Source organism: Pithys albifrons, chromosome 2, assembly GCF_047495875.1.
Source record: "Pithys albifrons albifrons isolate INPA30051 chromosome 2, PitAlb_v1, whole genome shotgun sequence".
Classification (NCBI taxonomy): domain Eukaryota; kingdom Metazoa; phylum Chordata; class Aves; order Passeriformes; family Thamnophilidae; genus Pithys; species Pithys albifrons.
In genome coordinates this window covers 49561223-49584110 of record NC_092459.1, presented here as the reverse complement: position 1 = coordinate 49584110, position 22888 = coordinate 49561223, and the positions used below count along the sequence as shown (strand labels likewise).

The 22888-nt window shown below is 38.4% G+C and overlaps 1 protein-coding gene across 1 annotated transcript in view; it reads right to left on the bottom strand.

Annotated features, from left to right (window-relative positions):
* Positions 1 to 22888, bottom strand: part of SLC35F1 (solute carrier family 35 member F1) — a 242607-nt gene that overhangs the window by 88757 nt on the left and 130962 nt on the right. Inside the window, exon 2 of the mRNA XM_071548962.1 lies at positions 12917 to 13092. Within this exon, the coding sequence (XP_071405063.1) occupies positions 12917 to 13092 (176 nt within the window). The remainder of the gene's footprint in view (positions 1 to 12916; positions 13093 to 22888) is intronic.

Genomic DNA, 22888 nt, shown 5'->3' with positions numbered 1-22888 from the left:
TGTATGTGCTCTCTATTTTGAAAAAGGATCCTATTCAGCAGTCATTATATTATTGGGAAAAAATACTATTGTAAATACCAGAGTCATTTGTCTTCTTAATGGCAGGTTGTTCTGAGATACAACTTAAATTCTCTTACCTTGAGACAGCAACACATTTCTTTTCTGCAGCATGCCACATCCGTTAAAGAAAAAAGAACCATACTTTCTTTTTTATTGATTTTCTTTTGTTCCGGACTTCAGAGATATATTCTTCTGATAAAAAGAGACTCTTTTCTATTTTCTAAGCAAATAACAATACAGAAAACAAACACTTTCAAAATCCTCACTAAATTAAAATTGGCTGTACTCCCACGTTTCTAATACTTCATTAACCAGAACAAAAACAGGTGGGTTTGAGCATGCAGATCTCAGATCATCATGTACTGCAGATCCACAAACATCTCCATGTGTTATTGTCCATGTAATTTCAGTGTTACAGATGCAGTTCAGGGAGAAATGCCGAGAAAAACTTTAATCTTGTTTCTGTTCAGTAACTTCTAGTGATTATTACTTTTCCTATATATCCTCAGGAGAGTACTTTCCCATAGAGAAAGGCAGTCTGCCATAGGTAAAGGAAAACACCACAGGGAAGAGGAACATGTCACTTGGGTCATGACAGTGATATATGCCAATCACACTATCATCTAAACAGAAACTAAAATGCTTTTTGATGCAATGTGCTTGTCCCTTAACATGATTTCTTCCCCTTGCCCACTTGACATGTTGTAGCTTCGCACCCATTAGCGTTCAGGACCTCACCAGGGTAGGACCATTTCTAGCCTCCACTTAAGGTGTCTCTCACTGACTTCTACTGTGAAGCTGCCTCTCTAATTCCAGCTCCTGCCAGCCTACCAGTCCCTCAGCCACCAGGTTTTCTTAGAGAGCACTCAACCCAGTCATCTCAACCCAGTGCATCCTGGCTGCCTGGTTCAATGGTCAAGTTCCTTCAGATCTCACCTCTAGCTTTAGCAGGAACTACTTTCCAACATGCGTTTCTGCAGCATATGGTTTGGCTCAGTCAGGAGAGCATCAGAAATTCACTCGTCATCCAAGTGTTTTTGCTGCTCTCTTCAGATTTGGTATACAGTCTTAACACAAGATAAATTTTGTCTTAAGACAAAATTTAACCCACGATTTCAGCACGCTGTTGGAAAAGACTCCATAGGATCCTTCATCACCATCTATGCATTCAGGAATTCCCCTCCATGCTGCGAAAGACCTCAGTGGCAACTTCATTCCCATGGAAAGCATGGCAAGTTTCTGCCCCCTTTATGGCATTTCATCTCTTTAAATTGTTGTAAAAGCTGTGAGTGGACATGAGATGTCCCTGGTTACACCATGGCCTGTTTCTTAGCATACACCAGTCCAAATGCATAGGAAGTCTAGCTCAGAAACACATGAAGTTCACTGGGATCCTGAGGTGATAAGGAATATAAAATAATACTGAAAATAAGTTCTACTGACATAGCTGAGGTTTTATTATATGCATGTACGTGTAATTAGATGTGTATGCATGGAATGAATAAATACAAATCACTTCAGGTCCTTTTAAATGGAAACCAACCTCTTATATTCCAAACATAGGAAATAAAGGCACTAATTTTTCTTTTTCTACACCAAGCAGCTGAAATCTTAATAGGACACTCAAAAGCACATTCAAATCAAGGATTTCAAATAGCAATGAAAGCAAGCAACATATATCATAGTTTATTGTCGTGAACATGCAACTCCTTCACTTATATTCATCAATGGTGCAACTAAGTGCAGATCCATTTTATTAAAATGGTGACTGTCCACCTCTGTTCTGGGGTATTAAAACCTCCCTTAGGATGAACCAAAACAAAACCACGTGTCAGATTGCAGAGAGGTAATCCAAAAACCATGGACAAATGATATTGTGTAAACATTCTAGTAGCTGCACAGAAGCAAGCTCATGAATATTTAACTCAGAAAAGGCATAGATGCATAATTTTCCTTTGAAATCTTATCTGCTGTATTTCTGTAACAGTTACAAAAATATCCCTGTGAATTGGCTGTCACTGTCATTTAACTGAAAACTGAGGATAAGTGCTCCTTTGAGATTTGCACATGGTCTCTCCCTCCCATGTGTATTTGGAGCGCTCACTATTGCTATCAGCAAAGCTCCCACCTTCCCCTCAAAGATTCCTCCTCTCAATTAGGGAAACATGTGCAAGAAAAGGAGGAAGCTGCTAGACAGCATATATTATCCTTCTCGTTTTCTCTTTAATGCTAAATCAAGAGAAATAATGTAGGGGGAGGTTCTAACAGAGCTGGTTGCTAACAACCTTGTGCTGCTCTATTCTGTAGTGACTTGGATCTGAAGCATCCTCAAGGTTTGTGGAGCAACATTGCAAAGGGCACCTAAGCCAACAGGTGAACCCCCAGGTCACCAGAAGTGACTTGGTGCTCCCACCTGTGCTTGGCAGCTTGTGAGCAGAAGGGAGGGCATACAGCACAACTGCAACTTGCATACTGAGTGCTACATTTCTCAACATTCTTTCAGATGAAGCTGCAATTATTATTATTATATCACTATCATCCAGAAATGCAACAGGAGTTCAAAGCAACCATATGCTAATAGCTAACAGCTCAGTCAAATGTAAATGAAAAAAAATAAGCTTACGAAATGGTAGATAAACTTACAGGATATTTGTACATTTTTGCCTGAAAGATGTGTTTCATTTTAACACTAATTATATGGCTTACCCTGGTCATAATGGACATGAAAGAAGATAAAATCACTGCTTGAGTTACAACTAAGTGTTAAGTGTCAGACAGAAGAATAAGTTGAAATAAGCACTTTATCCTATTAGCATACCTGTGTATTGCCTTGATTCATATTGTCTCACAGTCATTTACTTTAGAAAAGGTAGTACTTCCAAATTTCCGAAACGATGACCTTCACAGGGACTTTGCTGCAAGTCTTGTATATAGTTTACAATTGGGCTCTACAAAATGGGACAACACTGAGTCTTTGATTTAATGAAAACTTTGGAAGTCAATCCAATTCACTGCAGGGACCATTTTTTTTTCATTATGATTCTTTTTTAATGAGAAAGACGGTTGCAAGGATAAACTCTATTCCTCTGAATTTTTGCACTAATTACACAAAGCACCATTCTGGCAGAGCAGGACTTATCTCCTTCAGGCAATACAGTTATCATCTTGTAACCACACTTCAAATCTCCCATATGAATGGTGGACCTACGTGTGCTGAATGTGGATCTTGCTACCCTGGATAGCTGTTTGAATTGATGAATGGTTAAATATTCAATAAATCACAGGGAAATAATAATACTGAAAGAAGTGGCAGACACAAACCCTGCATTCTGCTTACAGCTGTAGGATCAAGGGTACACTGTAGGATCAAGGGTACACTATTTTTATCAGAATCATTAACTTTCCTCATTGAAATGGGAATGGATGGTTGGTTGTGTGAAAAGTACTTGAGATGTTTATGTATTGACAAGTATCAGACCCATGTACTAACATTACACAGGATAGTTATCCCTTAATTCTAAAAAAAAAAAAAAAAAAGTTTGTGATTCAGCTCACATCCTTAAGAGACAATTTATTATTTAACATACTGTGAGGCAATCTGGGCTAGATAGGGAGCTTCTTTACCCTCAAATAAAATTACTGAGAAAAACATTCATCCCTGTGCAATACCCTGATATTGTGGACTAAATTTCAACGCTCAGGATGTGCTCATTGCTGTGGTATATGAGCACTTCCAGGACTGTAATGTACAATACCTTGCTTTTCACATGCTCAAAAGCCTTTATTCTTTTACTTACAACATCTGTGCCCCTACTTGAATCTGTGGTACAAATACACATAATGGCAGCTGCACAGATGGGGACAAAAATCAAGCAGCGAGACTCACGAGTGGTTCAAACTGCACTCCTTCAGAGCTTCCTTAAGCCTGTCCACTCATCCTTCCAGTGATGAGGTTTATCTTCTCAAACAGGAACTCACAGACTTGTGTTCAGATTAGCACTGTGTTGAAGGGCTGACAGGGCTCCTAGGAAAGTGAACAAGGAGGGAGCTTCCCAGGCTCAGTCACAGAATCTAAATCCTGATCCAAACGTAAAATCTTACAAATATATGTTGCAGATTTGCATCAAGTCTCAGATTCAGGTGCTGGCATCACCAAGAAAAGCGTAACAGTATAAAATGCCAGGTTGTGATGATTTATTTGATTCTGCTAAATTCCACTAGTTACCTCCGATATTGCAGCTGTGAGCTGAGTAACTATACTCTTTCCCATTTTATTGCATCTGTGCTTCCTATTTATAGACTTACTGGCATGGAATGACCACAGCTGGCTAAATATTCGTAACATGAATGTACATTTACCTCCAGGATAAAACTGCCTTTTTCTGAAGTAGTGTATTCAGTATAGACATTGCCTCACAGCAATGATACAGCATCTTGATGCAAACATAGTTCATCACCCAGGACTTTGGCCAGCCTAAAGCTCAGCATCCCTTTCATGCTCACTGCACTTAGTGCCTGTAAGGTTTGCTCTCAAAAAATATGCACCAGTCTTTGAACCATGGTGCATATCTGAATGCTGTGTCTAGAAGGTACTGATTGAGGGTATAAACTTGGCAGACAGAAAGATGACTGGGTCAAAGCTTCCTGAAGTGAGAGTGATCTGAACTGCCAATTTGAATCTTCCAGGGACTTTTTTTACAAGGAGAGGTATCTCTAGTTCACATGCAACCTTAGAACACATTTATGCTCTGAGTGGACAAGACCTTCCATTCCCTCATTTAGATCAAGAGGGTAGTAAGAGAACACCCTTTTGTTTCTGTGCTCTTGTCTGCATCAGCAGGCACAGGACACATGAGGTGCTTCTATCCTTTCACTTAACACACACTTGCAGCCTTTGTCTCTGATGGCACAAAGAATACTTCTTTGAACATCAAAGCTATTTTGAAAGCAACCTAGTAAAACAAAAGGCCTTTCTGGACTGAGTGAGCTTCATCAGGGATCAGGAGATACTACTGCAGGGAATGCTACAGCACAGATGCTTGATTAGGCCTGGCCTTTATTGCTTTGGGGTTATCATGATTGTATTAGTGTTTACATCATTAAACCATGACATACAGTGCTCATGCTTAACTGCTGCCACCTGCATCCTAAAGGAACAGTGCTTTCCAATTTTCAGCTTGTATGTGCTGTGGGATGTCATGATTTATTCCAATGATATGATGTAAGAGAATTGACTGTGCTGCTTTGGCCAGAATTACAGGAGGACAGATACTGTGTAACACAGAATGCATGCTGTGGGTTTGGACAGCAGATATCCAAGCTAACAATCCGGAGAACTCACTGAGAGAAATAATCATGCTAGAAAGAAAAAACTGAGGGGCTTTTTGAGCCTTTACCTGCCAGCATATCTTCGCTATATCTGGGGCCAGGATCCCTTTCTGTAAGTGTTTATTTGTACCTTGTTGCACAGCTGGCAAAGCAAAACACATTTGATGAAAATGAGAATTGACTAAGCCCTGAAATGCCTGGTCCTCTGTCTGGGTGAAAAGGAACAACAAGCCAAAGCAGAAAGCATGTCTCCTGGTCACTGCAACAAGGATAGCTGACAGCAAAAAAATCTAGAGTATTAAAAAATACCACCCAACCTCTCTGCTAGGAATAGCAAAACAAATCAAAACAAAAGACAGAGAAGTCAAGTTCTACTGTTTTTAACCCTGTCTTTGTATCACCAACATGGTCTTATCATTCTTTCACACAACCTTTTTACCAGCTATGTGGAATAATCATACCGTGTTGAAATTGCATCTGTTTCTGTAATATACCTAGGATTGCAAGAAGACTTCATTTGACTGGGTGCCCTAGTTCAGCAAGCCAGGACTAGTTTATCACTGTGTGGGTGTGACCAAAGCTGTGTATTCTAAACCTTCTACGTCACTTCTCATGAACTGTTAACAATGGACCGTTTGCAGTAGCTGTCCAGGGCACACCCAACCCCTCAGGCTGTGAGCTGGGTGTTAAAGACACCTGTGAGACAGGAGCTATGATAACTCCCCTCCAGGAAGTCGTTAGCACCTCCACACCCAGCCTGAGGGGGAGCATCTGCTAATGGGCCATCAACGATTCCAAAAATACCCCATGACTCACAGAATGAGATCACTCATTGTGAAACTCCCTGCCCTGGGGGAGGTACTGGGCATTCCCACCTGAAACAGAACGGATATAATCTTGGGGTTTGGGGACTTCTGGGACCATTTGTCAGACCCAGAGGAGGAGCATAATCTCGACAGGACTGCGACCATCATTTGCACCAGCAGGTTTTTCTTTGTCTTATTTTTACTTTGGACTCAGGGGGAACCACCAAATTCTGTGGTTTAGGGCAACTATCCTAAAGAATAAGATCCCAAGGTCCTGTATGAATAAACATACACATCTGAAAAAAATGTTTAACACCTCACTGAATTGTTATCACATACAGAGTAAAAAGTTCATTCAGCAGCCAGAGCAGAAGCCTTCAGTATTTTATGGTGGGGAATTTTTAAAACTCAATTGAAAGTAAAGCAAAAATTCAAACACAAACACAATTATGATGTAAATGGAACTGAACAGAAATCTGGCTCTACTCATACTATTTTTTTCTAGCTAGCTTACTTTGGTGTCCATGATGTGATAGGCAAATTTCAAATACATAACATCTCCTAATTCTTGCTCCTGTGAGCATACTATCCAAAACTGCAAATTGCACATTATAAAAAAGATCCTTACAATTTGAAATGCTTCTAAATAGGCAGCATTCTGGTTTCATTTCTCCTAGAGTAGAGAATTCCCCTTGAATATGAAAAGGGTTCTTCAAAGCCCAGACAAAAGGCTGACCATTTTCATAATAAACATTTCCCACACAGTTTGGCATCCCTAATTAGAAGCCCAGAGTAATTAGGAGAAAGCACACTGCAGACAGCAATGTGTAACACAGCAGGGAGATTCTGCAGCACTGCTATGAGAATACCAAAGACCTGAAGGTCATCATTTTCCACTGGTCCCAAGCCATGCTGACTGCTGTGTTTCATTTTTACAGCCCAGGATTAGTGTGGCCCCTTGTACTGGAAGAAATCATAAAATCACAGAATGGTATGGTTTGGGTTGGAAATGACCTTGAAGATTGTCCAGTTCCAATCTCCCCGCCACAGGCAAGAATACCTTCCACTAGATCAGGTTGCTCAAATCCCATCCAGCCTGGCCTTGAACATTCCCAGGGATGGGGTATCCACAGCTTCTCTGGGCAACCTGTTCCAGTGCCTCATCACTCTCATAGTAAAGAATTTCTTGCTAATATCTGATCTATTCTCTCTTTCAGTTTAAAGCGATTCCTTCTTGTCATATCTCTACATACCTTTGTCAAAAGGAGGAGATGGCCCAGCTTGGATGCGCCCTTCCTTGTGCTTCAAGTGCAATGGCGCAGCTTCTTGCAATGTTTGCCATGTGGTTGCAGATCAGCATGTAGGCTGGGTCGCTCCCTTGAGGGACCAAAGACCACTTCTATCACAGGCAGATAGGATGATAAAGCTATTTGGCTGTAGCTTGTGCATATTTTGTTCAACACTAGAGGGACAACCAAGCTCTTTGTTCCACAGCAGTGGCATGAGCATACTTGGGGAACTGAACGATGATGAAATGGATCTTTTCTAGTCAAAAATCACTCCCTGTCATCTTCAGTGAAGAGAAAGTCCCTTATTTCTGAAGGTTTCTTATTGAAAATTCTGATGGGATCAATGCCTTTCCAGAAAATATTCATCTCAATGGTACAACACATATTGTCTGAAGTACATGATATCTAATATAGTTTGATCAGCTTAAATCATGTACTTTCTTTCCCAGGCACATTCTTATTGGCAATTGACAAAAAATGTGTTAATATAAAAGAAATTCATTTATAAATACTGAAGTTCAGTGTGTAATCCTATCTTTGTGTTAATGTAACTTTGCTAGTGGAATGAAATTAAGTAAAAAGAGGCATTTACCCTTTCTATCATGCAATAAATAGCTGACAAGCACCGCAGTAAAACAAAGCAACTCCTATATAGGGCTCTACTTTCCTTCAAGTAGCTGTTTTGGGTCAATTTTGGTGAAGTAGGAAGATGTTGTGGAAGGGTGTCATGTGTCTAAATGGAGATACACACTTGAATAGCAGATAAATCAGGAATTTACATATGGCTAAGATACTAATGTCATAAACCAATCCAAGACAGAGATGTGTAAGAAATTACATGCCAGTAAGAGGTTTGCAATCTAAATAGTCCCGCAGGACTCTCTAGCTGACTCAGGGGCACAGATCACATCTGATCATATGTCAAATTTGAGACATTACAGTGACTGTAGAGGAAAAACATATTTCCATTGACATATGCTATAACCTTATCACTTGGCCTAGAAGCAGAATTCATCCAGACACAGAGATTCATAAAAAGGTTTCTGAACTAGCAAATCATTGCCATTTCTCGCTAGTGGTGGGATGAAAATGCTAGGTAATTTTTGGCACTAAAATTAAAGGAACAACTTGCAATGTGGAGCCCTACTTGCACATAATCCTGTCCTTAAGGATTTATGGTCACCTTCTGTGCAGAAGACATCTCCATTGCTCCCTCATTTCCTGTTTTTCAGAATAACAAAAAATAGCTGTTTCATATTTTTTCTTTTTTTAATCATGTCTAGTTAGATGTGTTGTTTTCATTTGTAGCGTATGTGACATGGCCTTTTGAAGTAATTTATTTTTGGTGGTAAGCTGCTGATGATTGCACCCATGTTGACTGTTAGCAATTAACACCTTCTAGTCCACTACGGCAAATTTCCCACTTAATGTTTTTTAAAGCGCTAGAGACAATCTCTACCAGCTCTACATCCCATAACTCCACTTCACTGATAGGAGGCTTTTCTGACTTATAGCCAAGGCTTTTCTTTTCCTTGACTGATAACACACCACCCAAAGGAGTATATGGAAGTATTGTTACAAGATTTTGTTGAGCAGAATCCTCGGCTGATGAGGGGATTGAGGTGAGACGGTATGTGTTAAAACCTTCTTCTCAGCTCTGAGGTGTTACCATGGACAAATACAAATTTTGGCTGTGAAAATAACAGGCACAAGGGGAAAATCTCAAGAGAAGGAAATGAGGAGGTCCTTATTACCTATTAAATGTTTGACATACAAGCCAGATAAGCATAACAACATTCACTGCCTTAAAATACTGCATTAGTGGCACTAATTTGACAGCATCATTCTCATACAAAGAAAACTAAAGAATAATATTCAGACCTCAGCACTGGTGCATTAATGGGTATTGGACTGGGTGCTCTAGTGAATAGCTCTTTGTGGGTGAGTGGCTACTGTCATCTATGAATACCTGAGTCTGTGCATTTCTAATTGTGAAGAACCTTCACACTCACCTCTTTGGTGCAAAAATAAGTTCACCTTAAAAATACATATAACAAAAAAATTGAAACACCAAATAAAGAAAAGATAGTATTAAAATATCTAGGATAAAAGTGAAAGTTTTCTGGATCCCAGATACATGGTTGAACTTTAAAGTTCAACTGACAGAAATGGTGGTTGGATTTTGCATCAGAAAAATTCCAGTTTAGACAAATTCTTTATGATCTCTGTCTAAGTAGTACCCGTGTTTTAGTGTTATATGAAAATTCACAAGAACAGGTCTCCTTTAACATTTTTGTCACTTTTTATTTCTGGTCATGAGAACAAAATTGCAATATTGATGAAAAGCCTTACTTATATGGACTTCATGCTTAAAACTATTGAGTCTACTTTCAAACTGGTTCCCCATCTAGAGGTATAGGACAAATTTTAGCTTTTCCTTTTTTTTTTTTTTTTAAAAAAAACAACACATGGAAATGAAGCTTAAAATACTCTGACACCTGCAGGACTGTGTATCTCCTGCACTACCTGATGATATGCGGATTCATTGCAAGGCACTAGTCCTAGCCAATGCATCCATTAAAGTGCTGTGCTAAAATTATTTTGGAACAAAAAATCTCAACCCACAATATAAAAATGTAGTGGAAGCTGCTAGTTCCCATGGGCTAACTTTAGCTACTGGAGACTGAACATTCCCTGCAGAAGGCTTTAGTCAGAAAAGCTCAGGAATCAGGAGCTTTAATCATCTGCTAATGATGATTTTCAGAGACCAGTGTAAATTCTACCTTTTCATTATCACTCAGGGAGTGTATACGGGGTGATATGAACGTCAAGGGACAGCTAAGTCAAAGGGCATCCACAGTAAATCAAAACTTGGAAGAAGTCTCTAAGAATTCTTTATGTTTCAGGAAACTACAGCTTTCAGTCCTACAGCAAATTAAGGGGTTTTTTTCCCACCTAAAGTGACATGTCCTTAAACAGTACATTTCAGCAAACCCCCAGAGATTAAGAAAGCAAGGAAAGAAAAAGACAAGGGGATGCAGTTATTTTTTACTACCAACAAACTTATGACAGTTTGATTTCTGAAGGAGAAAGAGGACAAGTTAAAGAATCTTCAATCTTGCATACAGAATACAAGAAATCCATTTGAAAAAAAAAAGCCATCAGATGTTCTCAGCACTCAGAACAGAATCATTCCATATAAAATTAATACCATTATTAAGTGTTTTCCATCTGTTAACAAAGCCAAATGATTAGAGCTGATAGAAAAACTGTCCTAGTGGAACAAACACAGATAATGAATTTGAATAAATACACAAGCAAAAAGACAATGTCAGGCTCAATCATTTGGCAATATTAAATGCCAAGTAAATAAGTTGACTGTGTACTACCATACCATCCAGCAGCAATGTTATGCTGAGTGCCTGGATCACTGCTTTCATAGCTTCTATAGCCAATTTTGTTCTGGATTTCTGGATATGTTCTGGACCAAACCTTTTTTTTTTTTTTTACAGCTCCTTTTTCAGACTATTCCATTGGTATGCTTTAAATATGATCTGATTGTTCATATGGTCTGTATTCAACCACAGTCCTGTTCAAACACCTTCCCCAACCCTTCTCACTTGACAAGAAAGTATTTTCCACATGTCCCTAACACTTTCCCATTTAATTCCAAAACCTATCTTACTGGCACAACAGAGAGCTCTGACAAACGCTCTTTAGCCCACCATTATATTTTTCGACAGTCAGAAAATTATTTATAAAGTACCGTTTTAATTCATATTTTTATATGTATAAAGCAGAGTGCTTGATATAATTTTTAAATGTCAATATATACCCAGTATCAAATATTATTCTAAATAAGCCCTTGCAATGCATAGCAGTATGCAGTATGTATATGGATCTACCCTCTCACAAGCCAGCATTTTCAAAAAAGTATAATCTATTTAAAAGGCATGGGGGCCTGCTTTCCACAGTATCTAAATCAGTCCCATGAAAGACATTTCTGGGACATAACTTAAGAACATCTAAGCAATCCTACACTCAGAAGAATTATTTTTAAACACAGTTGTCCAGAAAGATGCTACTAATAACATGTTTTAAACCTTTTGGAGAGCAAAGTATGTGATGATGTTTCCCCCTACACAAACTGAAATACCAAGACAGAGAAACACTGCCAGAGCAATTTCTCCTTATATAAGCGCCAACATTCCTCTGCAGATTTGCCTTCATCACCTCTGAAAAATGTCAATGGAGACCAATGTTTATAAAACTTAAGTTGTAACACATTTAAGTGCTTTATGCTGGAGTATAATGGTATATTTTTGACTGTTTATTTTTTGCATGGAGATTCAGTCCTTGCTGCTTTGGAACAATTTATAGCATTGTATCACAAGACTGTACTATGAGTGAAGAACTTAAGTTTCAGGATTGTTTCCAAAGCATCAAAAGATGTAATATCAAAGAACAATCCAAAAATAATTGTTTCTGTAAGAAAACATGAAGCTTTCAGTATGTTGATAAATATATTTTGTAGTTATTTTCTTCCACAGAGCCCTTCCCTCCATATTTCAGAAGAACACATGATATTTTTGCTCTTTTATTTTGCTTCTAATCTATGCATTCTGTGAAGGTGAATAACATGATTAAAAAAAAAAAGACTGGGTGAGAAATGTACTTAAATGCATTCACCTCCCACACCTCATCTAGACATCAGATCTCAAAGAAGGGAGGGATGTGCAGAAAAAGCACAACCCCCAATATTATATACAGACTGTCAAACGGGGGATCATTAGATACACCGTACCAAAGCACACTATAATGCACTTCTTATTTTGGAGGTCAGATTAGTTACACAGGCTCTGTGGCAAACCAGTGGCAGGACTGTAGAGCTGCTCTGCCCACACAACACCCCAGAGAGGTATCATCCTGAATTCCTTCCCTTCATCTCCTACTTCCCAATAGCTAAAAATTGGCTGCTATTTCTTTCTAATAGGTGAATTACTGAATTGTTATGATCAGCAACTTCAACCAACAAGCTCTTCTTTGCTTGCATCTGAGCTCTCCTTAGTCTATCTACGATATAAAGCATATTAATATTTCCCAGCAAGGCATGCTGTCAAATCCAAAACAAACTGTGTGCATATGGGTGTGGTGTAAGAGGAGCATTCCCATAAGAACAATTAGGAATTCCAAAGTACTGATGTTTCTTTTAGCTTTTAAATAGCACCTAGATCCTTGACATCTAACAATTCATTCTTTGCTAGTGAAGATTTGTTAGTTTTTTTGGTTTTTTCAGTTCATCCAATATGTATTAGTAGGTAATATAAATATGTAACAAATGTTAATGGGCTATGTATCATACTGCTTGGTGTTGTTCCACAAAAGCCTTTATCCTTGCTGTTTAGTACAAAACAGGTGCAGAGAGACACTTACCTTGTCTGACAGCAAGTGTTGTTGTGTAGACCAAGAATAGAAGGATATAATTGAGGAAGCTCTGAAAAACAGGTGTGTTGGCATGGAAATCTTCTGACAAATACTTGCTTGTGAGACCAATGCCACAGATAAGGAGGGACAGTACCTGGCCAAGTGCCACAGACAGCAAGAGATCCCTGAAAGGAATGAGAAAAGCAGACATAAAACATTCAACCTCCTCACCAAGGAATAAATGTTCATCCTCCTCAAGAAATCATGTTCGACATTGCTAGGACACACGAAGAAACATGAGGTTTCAGTCAATGAGAGGATCTGCTGGGTATAGCCATCACATCATTTTCATTATTTCTGCTTATCATGGGCTTAAACATTGCCCCAGCACACTAGCTTTTATTCACATGTTAAACAATAGCAGATGGTACATCCCTGCCATTTAATTTTGCATTTCACATCTCACAAAGGATAAATGATTTTTAAATGATGTTTAAATCAAACAAAATACAGCACTGCTTCCTTTAAGCATCTTCCTTAACAGAAAAGACCCAAGAGCATTATTCAGACACAGCAGGAAACAGATCTTCCATGACTTAGAAGCCACAGAGAAAAAGAAGAGAACGGATCATGTTTCACCATCAACATTAATTTACATTTCATCACTTAAACCATTCTTTCCATCTACTATGCAAATATATTTCTATTTTCTTTTATCTTTCTCACTGGGTGCTTCCTCTTCTGTTTGGTAAGAATGGGACGCTCCAATTTTCCCCTTCCTGTCTCCTTCTGGTTCTTAGAAATGTATTTTCTGGTTTGGCTTCTTGCTTTAACCTGGTTTTCTTATTTTCAATCTCCAGTATCCTCTGCATTCTCCTATTACAGCATTCTCCATTCACTCTCCATACAGATCTCGGATAGTTTTTCCTTTTGTGCACATTCTCTGTCTTCCTACAATCTTGTTCTCTTTACTCAAGAAACCACCACATCTGAAAGCCCTTTTCCCTTTGAACTACCTCCATCTTTTTTACTCTTCTTGTAGAATTTATTAACTAACCACACAGCCCAACTGAGTCCAAACAATCCTACTTTCCCAATTTTTGTCACAGGATCTCCTATACCTTATACAACACAGGAATTTCTGAAATTACCCTGATGAGTTTTCCCATGTTCCCCATATGTCAGTACGCTCATGCTGACTGGGCCTGCTCCACAGGTACACCCTCCCATGCAGAGGAATGAGATGAGAAAGTGTTGGCCTGGTAGGGAAGCAAGCAAAAAGAATACAAAGGAAGCAAAAGGACATCCAAAGGGGACATCTTCCCACTGCTGCTGTTGCTGTCACTAGCTCCCAGAAAAGAGGGGCTGAGGTCTTTAGGGGAACCCATGAAGCACAGGGGAAGATGAGAGAGGAGAACGTTCTGCAATGTCTCATTAGATCCTGCAATGAGGAAGGGGACTAGGCAGTCCTAAGGGAATAGAGAAAGGAGAGCAGCATCCTGCTTAACTGCAACAGTATTTCATGCATGTTCTCTGCCAGACAGTTAAAAAAAAAAAACTGCTTCAAGGCTGCTTTGCTTTCTCTGGCAGATTTCCCTGACCTCAGCTCTCTGTCTTTGGCAGTGATAGGCATCTGTGCTCCCACAACTTGGTAAACTGAAGTGTCAAATTTGTTTTCCTTTTTCTCATAAACAATCCTCCCACTAATGTGTCATGGTGTCATTCATGGCGTGATTCAACCAAACAGACACTAGAAAGCATAGGAGGCTGGGTAGTTGGATTCAGCTAACATACCTTGCTGACAAACAGCCTGACACAGACTAAGAGAACAAACTTTATTGTGCTAAAACCTGTGCTTTGATGGGAGATCAGACAGGTAGCAAGTAAGACTCCACAACTGCTACCTCTGCTTTCACATTACTCACTCTACTGGGAATGAGAATCATGGGAAACAAACACACTGGATGGGGATTACACTCAACTCTGTGATGCAAATGCTGCCTAGACTATTGATCCTCAGTTCTTGCTGCTACTTGCTCTGCTGTTCACATGGAATAGAAAATTTTGAATAGTGACTGCAACTTAAATTCATGTATTAATCTCGAAAACTGCTCTACAATTCTTCAGTTAGCTGGGTAGTGTTTCTTACATCCTTCTCCTGCAATGAAGTTCCATGCAGGGTTGTCCTCTTGCCTACAGCTGTTTTTGTGGTTTCATTTTATTAGTAAATTAAATGCTTGCAAATCTGTTGCCTGCTTTACATGGAATGCAGGTGGTTACTACCTGCTCTTCATATCTTAGATATGCCCCTGAATGAAAGTTGTACTACATCCATTGTGGCACTGTATCTGTTCTGGAGAGAAGCATCTTGGATCTCACTTAGATTTACATAAAGCTAAACACATCCTCACTCAGGAAAGAAATTTCACATTAACATATTTTTGCTCCCTATGGCTGTTAGCTATTGGACATCACTAATCACAACATTTTTTTAGACTGATGGAAAGTTTGATGAGGTCTTTAAAAAAGCATATTTTTTTTCTCAGCTCTCTATAGCTAGGTGCGTCACCAGGCCTAACCAGGCAGTACTGATTTTGTATTAAAAATCCAACAAACCAATATTGAATAACAGCAGGCAATTTTGAAGGCTGTGTATGGTAACTATAGCCCTCTCTGGTGTACATTTTGATTCTGTCATTGCCATTTTGCCATAAGTTTTCATAGCTGATTTTTTACCAAAACATTCAACCACATCTACAAGTAGCAGTTTTCCTAAAGAGTTCAAGTAAACATCTACAGCCTTATATATCATCATGCCTAGACTTCAGGAATGAAGATTTGAGAAGGGCTCTACCCATGTGGGTGTTTCCTACGAGCTGGCGCAGTGGATTTTTTAGGTGAGGCACAGCGTGCGCAGAACTGGCCCCACCGTTTAAGTCCTGAGGTTCATCTGCCGCGGGCGAGCGAGCTTGGACGGTGACAGTGAAGTCCTCAGGACTAGAACCTCCAGCACCCAGTATTCCCAGCAGGTCTCCCATGCCATCCTGATGCCTGATCCCATCAGATCTTGGAAGCTAAGCAGGATCAGGGCCAGTTAGTACAGTCTTTTATATATTTATGTATACATATGTATATATGTATATATATACACATATGTATATATGAAGGGAGAAAGAAAGAAAAAGAAAGAAAGAAAGAAAGAAAGAAAGAAAGAAAGAAAGAAAGAAAGAAAGAAAGAAAGAAAGAAAGAAAGAAAGAAAGAAAGAAAGAAAGAAAGAAAGAAAGAAAGAAAGAAAGAAAGAAAGAAAGAAAGATTCACACAGCCTGTCCTCAGCTTCTGTATTTCACATTTCATAAACATATAAACAAGAAAAATTTCACTGTCTTGTTCCTAAAAAGTAATTGAGAATAGTTTTCTATGTCTTCTGTGAAATACAAAATATGTAAAAAAATCCACTCACTATTGTATTATTGAAGTCAACAACAAAGACAAAGGGTAATTAGGAGTTCAGTAAAAACAGAGATGGACAAGAATCAAGACTAAGAACTTGAACACCTCCAAGACTGTAGGTAAAGACTAGATCAGAATAATCTCTAACTTGAAATAGCTTTTGATTAAAAATTGTCTTTTGGACAACAACAGAATGTAAAAAATGCAGCAAACTACTTTGTGGAAGACCAACTGCAAGTAGTACTGTCAATGTCACAGGCTTTCAACACACTGACTACATAAATTGTATTAAGTACTTACATGTTGCTCGTCTCTGATTTTTGCACTTTTAGTATTTTTAATTATGTAAGAAACTCATTCTGAAATCAAGCTATTGTGCTTCTCTTCCAGTCAGAACTTAGTTAAACATTTCACAGATGATGTGACACAGAAAGATACAAATCTTCTTTTATTTTGTCAGTGCAAAGAGTACCGTAAGTTAGATGTTTAAGTGGAACTAATTCAAATGCTCATGAAATGCGCAGACTTGAAGCAAAGATGATATATTTTATGAAGTGTAACTTTTCCTAAGACCGTTCATGCCCACATTAAACTCTCCTGCCATACCTAGAGATATGTCCATTACAGACATGAATGACAGGGAGTGGCACAGAATATTTCATATGCTCCCCTTCCCTCACCACTGTGGGTTGTGACACACTAACCATTACCATGGAAAACAGGTGAAATGAAAAATAAATAAGAGAAAGGAAAGCATAAGGTCAATAAAATGCTCATTTTTGCCTTGCATGACAGAAAAGGAGAAACAAATCTTAAAGTACTTATTTTAATTAGTGAAATGTCAGCAGCAACATAGAATAATACGTTTGGCGAAACCTAATAACCAATGTAAGATGCATAAATTGTATAAAAAATGCCTGATAACATTATCAGTATTTCGTTTTCTCCTGAAAACGATGATCTAATAATACAAGTCTTAGCTCCTGAGCCTTTAATACCTGGATAAGAATAATAACATACCCATTATTTTTTAAGAAGAAGCAGCAAGCAAACATTGAAAAGAAGATTTCACTGGCTGTGTAAAACCTACTATTTCATTTAGACAGAGTAAAAAGAAACTAACTGCCTGCTGTCATCTCTGGCACTCATTAGTATCTTCCCTAAAAATCACAATACGTTGAAATGTGCAACATGGCTCCTATCTGCAACATTTTCTGCATTGCTTTTCATATCCCCTACCACTCAAAGACTGGCACAAAGGCTGATTTCTTCACCAAGGCTTCGGCCCATCAAGCTGGCTTCAGTAGCACATTCATTCACTGAGGAAGTAACATTCATCCATATCTTGAAGAAAAGGTGTTTAGTTTGACGGCCTTCAAACAGAACACCAAAAAAGATTCTCACTACAAAATGCTTTATAAAAGTGAGGGTTTCTGCCTTTCAGGATTCAATTTCTATTTAGCTGAGTAACATTCTATTTCTCTACTTGTACTCCATTTAAATCAAAATAAAGCACTTCTTTAAAAAATCCAATTTTCCCCTCACTAAGGTCAACAACACCTTCTCAAATCAAGTTAAAATAGGGTAAGATCTTCAGCTTGTATCTAAACTTTGATGTCATGAATGCATAGAATCACAGAATCATTTAGATTGGAAAAGATCATCAAGTCCAACTATTAACCTAGCACCAGATGGATATTTTTAAGTAAGAAACAGGACAGAATTACTCCTAAACCTCCAGGTGTGACACTGCTATGCTAATAGAAAATAAAAAAATACTTCTTTATTTTCTCTTTAGAAGTGAAGCCAGATGATAAAGCTTCATCTTCATATTGGGAGCCATTTAATTCTGTTTAAATGCCTGCGCTGATAGCTGCAGTGCATCAAAGTTACTTGCTCATCCAGGAAATGGAAATTTCTGTCACTTGAATTTCTCCTTCTTTATCAGCCATGACAACACCAAACTTCTAAAGGCAACCATTCTCATATCAAAGAACTCTGAAGCTAGTGCTTTGTTCTTAGCACATAAACACAGGCATAATAAAATGTACTGAACAGCTATCTGCAGGTTCTCCTGTAATTATTTTTCATGAAGTTAAAACATTTAATTTTGAATACTAGTTCAATTTCCATGTCCTCACCAGAACATAAAAACACTATTCACAACACAAAATCAATGCAGTGCAACATTCAGAAGGAGCCACATAATCACAGCTGCTGTGTGCTGAAGAATCAGTGACATGCAGAGGGTGGCCAAGTAATTTAAACATTCAGGCCTATTTAATTCTGACACTAAATCCTGTTTTAAAGCACTCTCCGTGTCAGTTTAATTCAATTGCTTTCCCTCCTTTCTTTTGTACTTTATTGGGTATCTTTCCACTGCTAAGTCCCACTGCATCAGTTAAAGAGTACCACAGATAGCATAGGAAAGAGGCTATCACTCTTTTAATCTCTAGCATGAGATGTGTGAATCCTTCAGCATGCCACAGACTCCAGCAGCTGAGATTTCACTAGAGGAACACATCTGTAAAGGCTGCTTTTTAGCACACTTAGAGCAGGCCTGCAGGCAAGACCATGCTTTCTCCATGATGATAATGAGTGCTATTGCTCCAAATGTTCCAAGCATGTCTCTAAAAAAAAAGAAAAACAGATACACTTCATTTCGAGACTGATTACTGCTATGCCATAGTGAAGTTGATGATGTCTGCCACAGCACTGTGATTTTGCCAAGCTTCTTCACTTGAGTGCATTTTAGTGTGTTTCTATAAAAGCATGAGGAAAAATAAATCAAGGTTTTAAAAATTTCACTTTGATTCAAAGTGAGATGAAGTTATACTGCTATAAGAATTCACTCAAATTTATTTAAGTGCTTAAAGGTGGATGAGGGATCTTAAGAAAAGATTCTACTTATCTGATAAAAACGTTGCCACATATTACCATGAAAAAGCAGGATCAGCACACATGTGAAAATCACAAATACTGACTGCTCCCACCACCATGGACTGTGACTGTTTTGCCTTCAGCCAAGTTCCTAAATTCACACATCCATCCCCCATTTGAATAGCTGCTTAATGAGGACACAGACATTATTTCCATATTTTGTTGTTTGCACTTAACACTAACACAGGCAGCTTGTGAAAGAATAAATTAACAAGATTTGTTCTGGACAATCAGCTCTCATTCTAAGATAAAGCTGCAGATTTTCTAATAGGTCTTAAGCATATAAAATTTTGATTAGTACTGCATTGCTCAAAAACAAATTGCATCTAGACAACAAGATTCTACAGTAATTTTGCATGGAAACTTATCTTTTTTTATTTCTCCATTATTCTGACTTGGGTGTTAACCCAGAGTAGAAATTCTACAAGTTGGTACACACAACCCTTCTGTCCTCTCTGCCTGTCTTAATAAGGTAAGGATGCACCAAGTATCTTCAGTTAATGCATCAAAGCTTCTGCACACTGCTTTAGAGCAATTTACAGAAGCAGACCCAATATTCTATAATAAAATGTTCACAGCACTTATAGCAGCCAAGTCCCCCCACATATAATAACACTATTGGCTCATGTGCCACATTTATTCTATTAGTCAATTATTCCATAGTCTACATTCTATGCAATCATTCTAGCTGATGTATAAAGAGAATACAGTGGATTTGTAAGTATAGAGGAAAGAATTTTTTACTATTTCTGGTGAGGAAGAGCAAACCAACTTAAAATACTTACAGAACATAGACATCAAGCCATTGCTGAACAGTGAAATAGCAAAGCCTGAAGCCCAAAGCGATATACTGCACTAAATACAAACAATACCAATATTAACCTACAAATCAGAGTGTGAAACCCACGCAACACCAAGTTTATTCATCACTTAATTGCTACTGAGACATTATTTTTAAATTTTCAGTTGCATTTAAACAACGTATAGGCTTTGTACTTCATCTCAGCACAAAGGGTGGATTTTCTACGTGGTTGGTGAGTTCTTGCATGGTTCCACAGAGTTGCAGAGTACCTCAAGCTTCAATTGATGCTGGAAAGAAATTCAGATTCTCTGCAGTATATTCAGAGGGTCGGCTCTTTCTTTTCCAAATGTGAACAATTTAATCTCTTTAGAAGAGGAGAGCACTGTGGACTCGGTGCATCTCCAATCTTCAGGCTGGTCTGAAAAGTCCCAGGCCTTGAAGTTCAAGGCCTAATTTTTGAAGAAAAGTCAGTAGAGAAGTAAAACACCATCCATGAGTTCCTCATCTGCTTTCAGTTTTGTGCCCAAAACAACTTAAATAAGAGACCTCTTTTTTTTTTTTTAAATAAACCAAGGCTCTGAGCCATGCATTATGGGCCAAAAGTACAAAATTAGTTCCTTCTTACTGTGGTTAGAAGTTGGTATGCCTTAAGATAGGGGTAGGAGGGGAGTGGGGGGTGAGGGGTGTCTGTGCCTTCTTGCTCCCATCACCCTCTCTATTGCCACCTCTTTAGTGACTCCACTCGCACTGCAGCTCTATATCAAGTTTCACAGCTTCTTTCCTCAGTGGAGCTCAGCATCCTGTTGCAGCAGCAGATTGCAGCATCCAAGGAACAGTCCTGAGAGGCGGGGAAGGGACAGCCCGACCTGGACATGCAGTCAGCACTTCCTGAGAGCTGGAAAAGCCCCAGCAGCCAATGCCTTGGCTGAAAGGACATCCTGGGCACGGGGAGAGCTACTTGCGTTTCTTATCCTTCGTTTTTTTGGCTTTCCTAGTTGCTTTGAGGTTTTTCTATTTATAGCGCTAAGGTTCTAATTTCAATTCAAATACAACTGAGTTTGAATTTTAAGAGCCTTTTGAGGAGTTCACTAAAATTAAGGCGGAGGAACATCTGCCTCAAAGCTGTGGCTGACTCTGCTTTTCAGTGATAGTTTGTGGGACCAGCACAGATCATTGACTTTGGATGAAAACAAAGCAGAATCACATTCAGCAAGCCTTGGGAGTCTCTGAAGCAGTTTCTTATGATGAGGTCTTACCTATCTCAATTCTTGTACATTGCTAATTACAGCAATTCTGGAAATTGGGTTTCATTTATGATAAGCTTACACCCGAACTTCACACACACTTGCACATGTTCATATATATATATGTTTTACAACACTTCAGTAACAAAGGAACTGGAGTTTTTTTAAGACTATTCTTGCACAGACAAAACTTATCACTGCATTTAATACTTAGCCATATACTGGTGAGACAATCTCCTGCAACTTCCCAGCCTAGGGAGCACTGGATAGACTGAAAATACTCTGATCTTTCTGATAGACTAAAAAGTATAATTATAGATGACCTCATAATTGTAGAATTGTATTTCAGGTTATTTTGGCCAAATAAACTGACTGAAGCTAGCTGCAGCACATACATTTTTATAAATTTCACCGTCTAACCAAGTATGACTAGAGGAATTTAGACTCCTAGATGTAAATACTTGATCTAGATTGGAATAATAGATGGCAGAATTAACTTTCCATATGAGAGCTTACAAAACTAGTAAAAAACACTAATTGAAGGAATATGGTACTTTTAAACAAGTAACTTCTTCCATAATTTTCCAAAAATTAATTCAAAAGTGAGATTCCCAGTCTTAGAAATAGATTGAGAGACTCAATCATGGATTAAGAGTGAGCTGTAATTTCTCAGGCTAGAACTCCATATGAAATATGACTACTATTATGATACCTACTGAAAATATTACATTTTAGCCTACAAAATCTAGGCAATCATTGGGCTGTTGATAGTTATTTTTATGATTTAAGAATAAAACACACAAATAGATAGCACTTTCAGACAGGTATTTGTCCTTACTCTGTTCTAAATGTACCAGTTTGGGCTTTCAGCTGTTGAAAGAAATGACGACTTGGAAGAACTGATGGCTCTCTCTTGGAGAAAAGAAACTCTTTGTCAAATTTAATTAGCTCATCTCACTTGCAGTGGTTTTTATGCCTGAGGCTCAGGACATTATAAATACAGTAACGAATATCTTTAGATAATATGAGAAACAGTTTTAAAACTTTCAGTTCAGTTAAGATCATCATTAGCTCCCAGTTTTCTCAGAGGAGCTGAAAGCCTACATTAATAGACGTGGATGACTCCCAGTATCAAGAAAAATAGCTCACTAGTGCCCACAGAAGTACAACATCCCTTCTTATTGCTCTCTTGCCATTATGGTATGGTGATAATACAGGTTAAACTGATGGGGCTTTATGGACTCTTGAAGCTACTGAGAGACAGTTGATAAAGACAGAGATGAAGAGCATTACAGCTCCTGCTATATCCCTGCCAATGATAAGCCAATCTTGATTGAACGCTCTGATGAAAAATAAGTTCACATGACTTAAGAATCCTCAAGTGATAGATGCTACTGTAACTTAATTCAGTGTTGTCAGAAACACAGAAGTATGGGCTTAGTGTTCCTAGAAAATATTATGTTTGTGAGTCAGTATGATGGATGATTTCAGATTTTTCCTGATGCTCCTGAAAGTAACAAAATTGTTCTTAAAATTTATGTCAC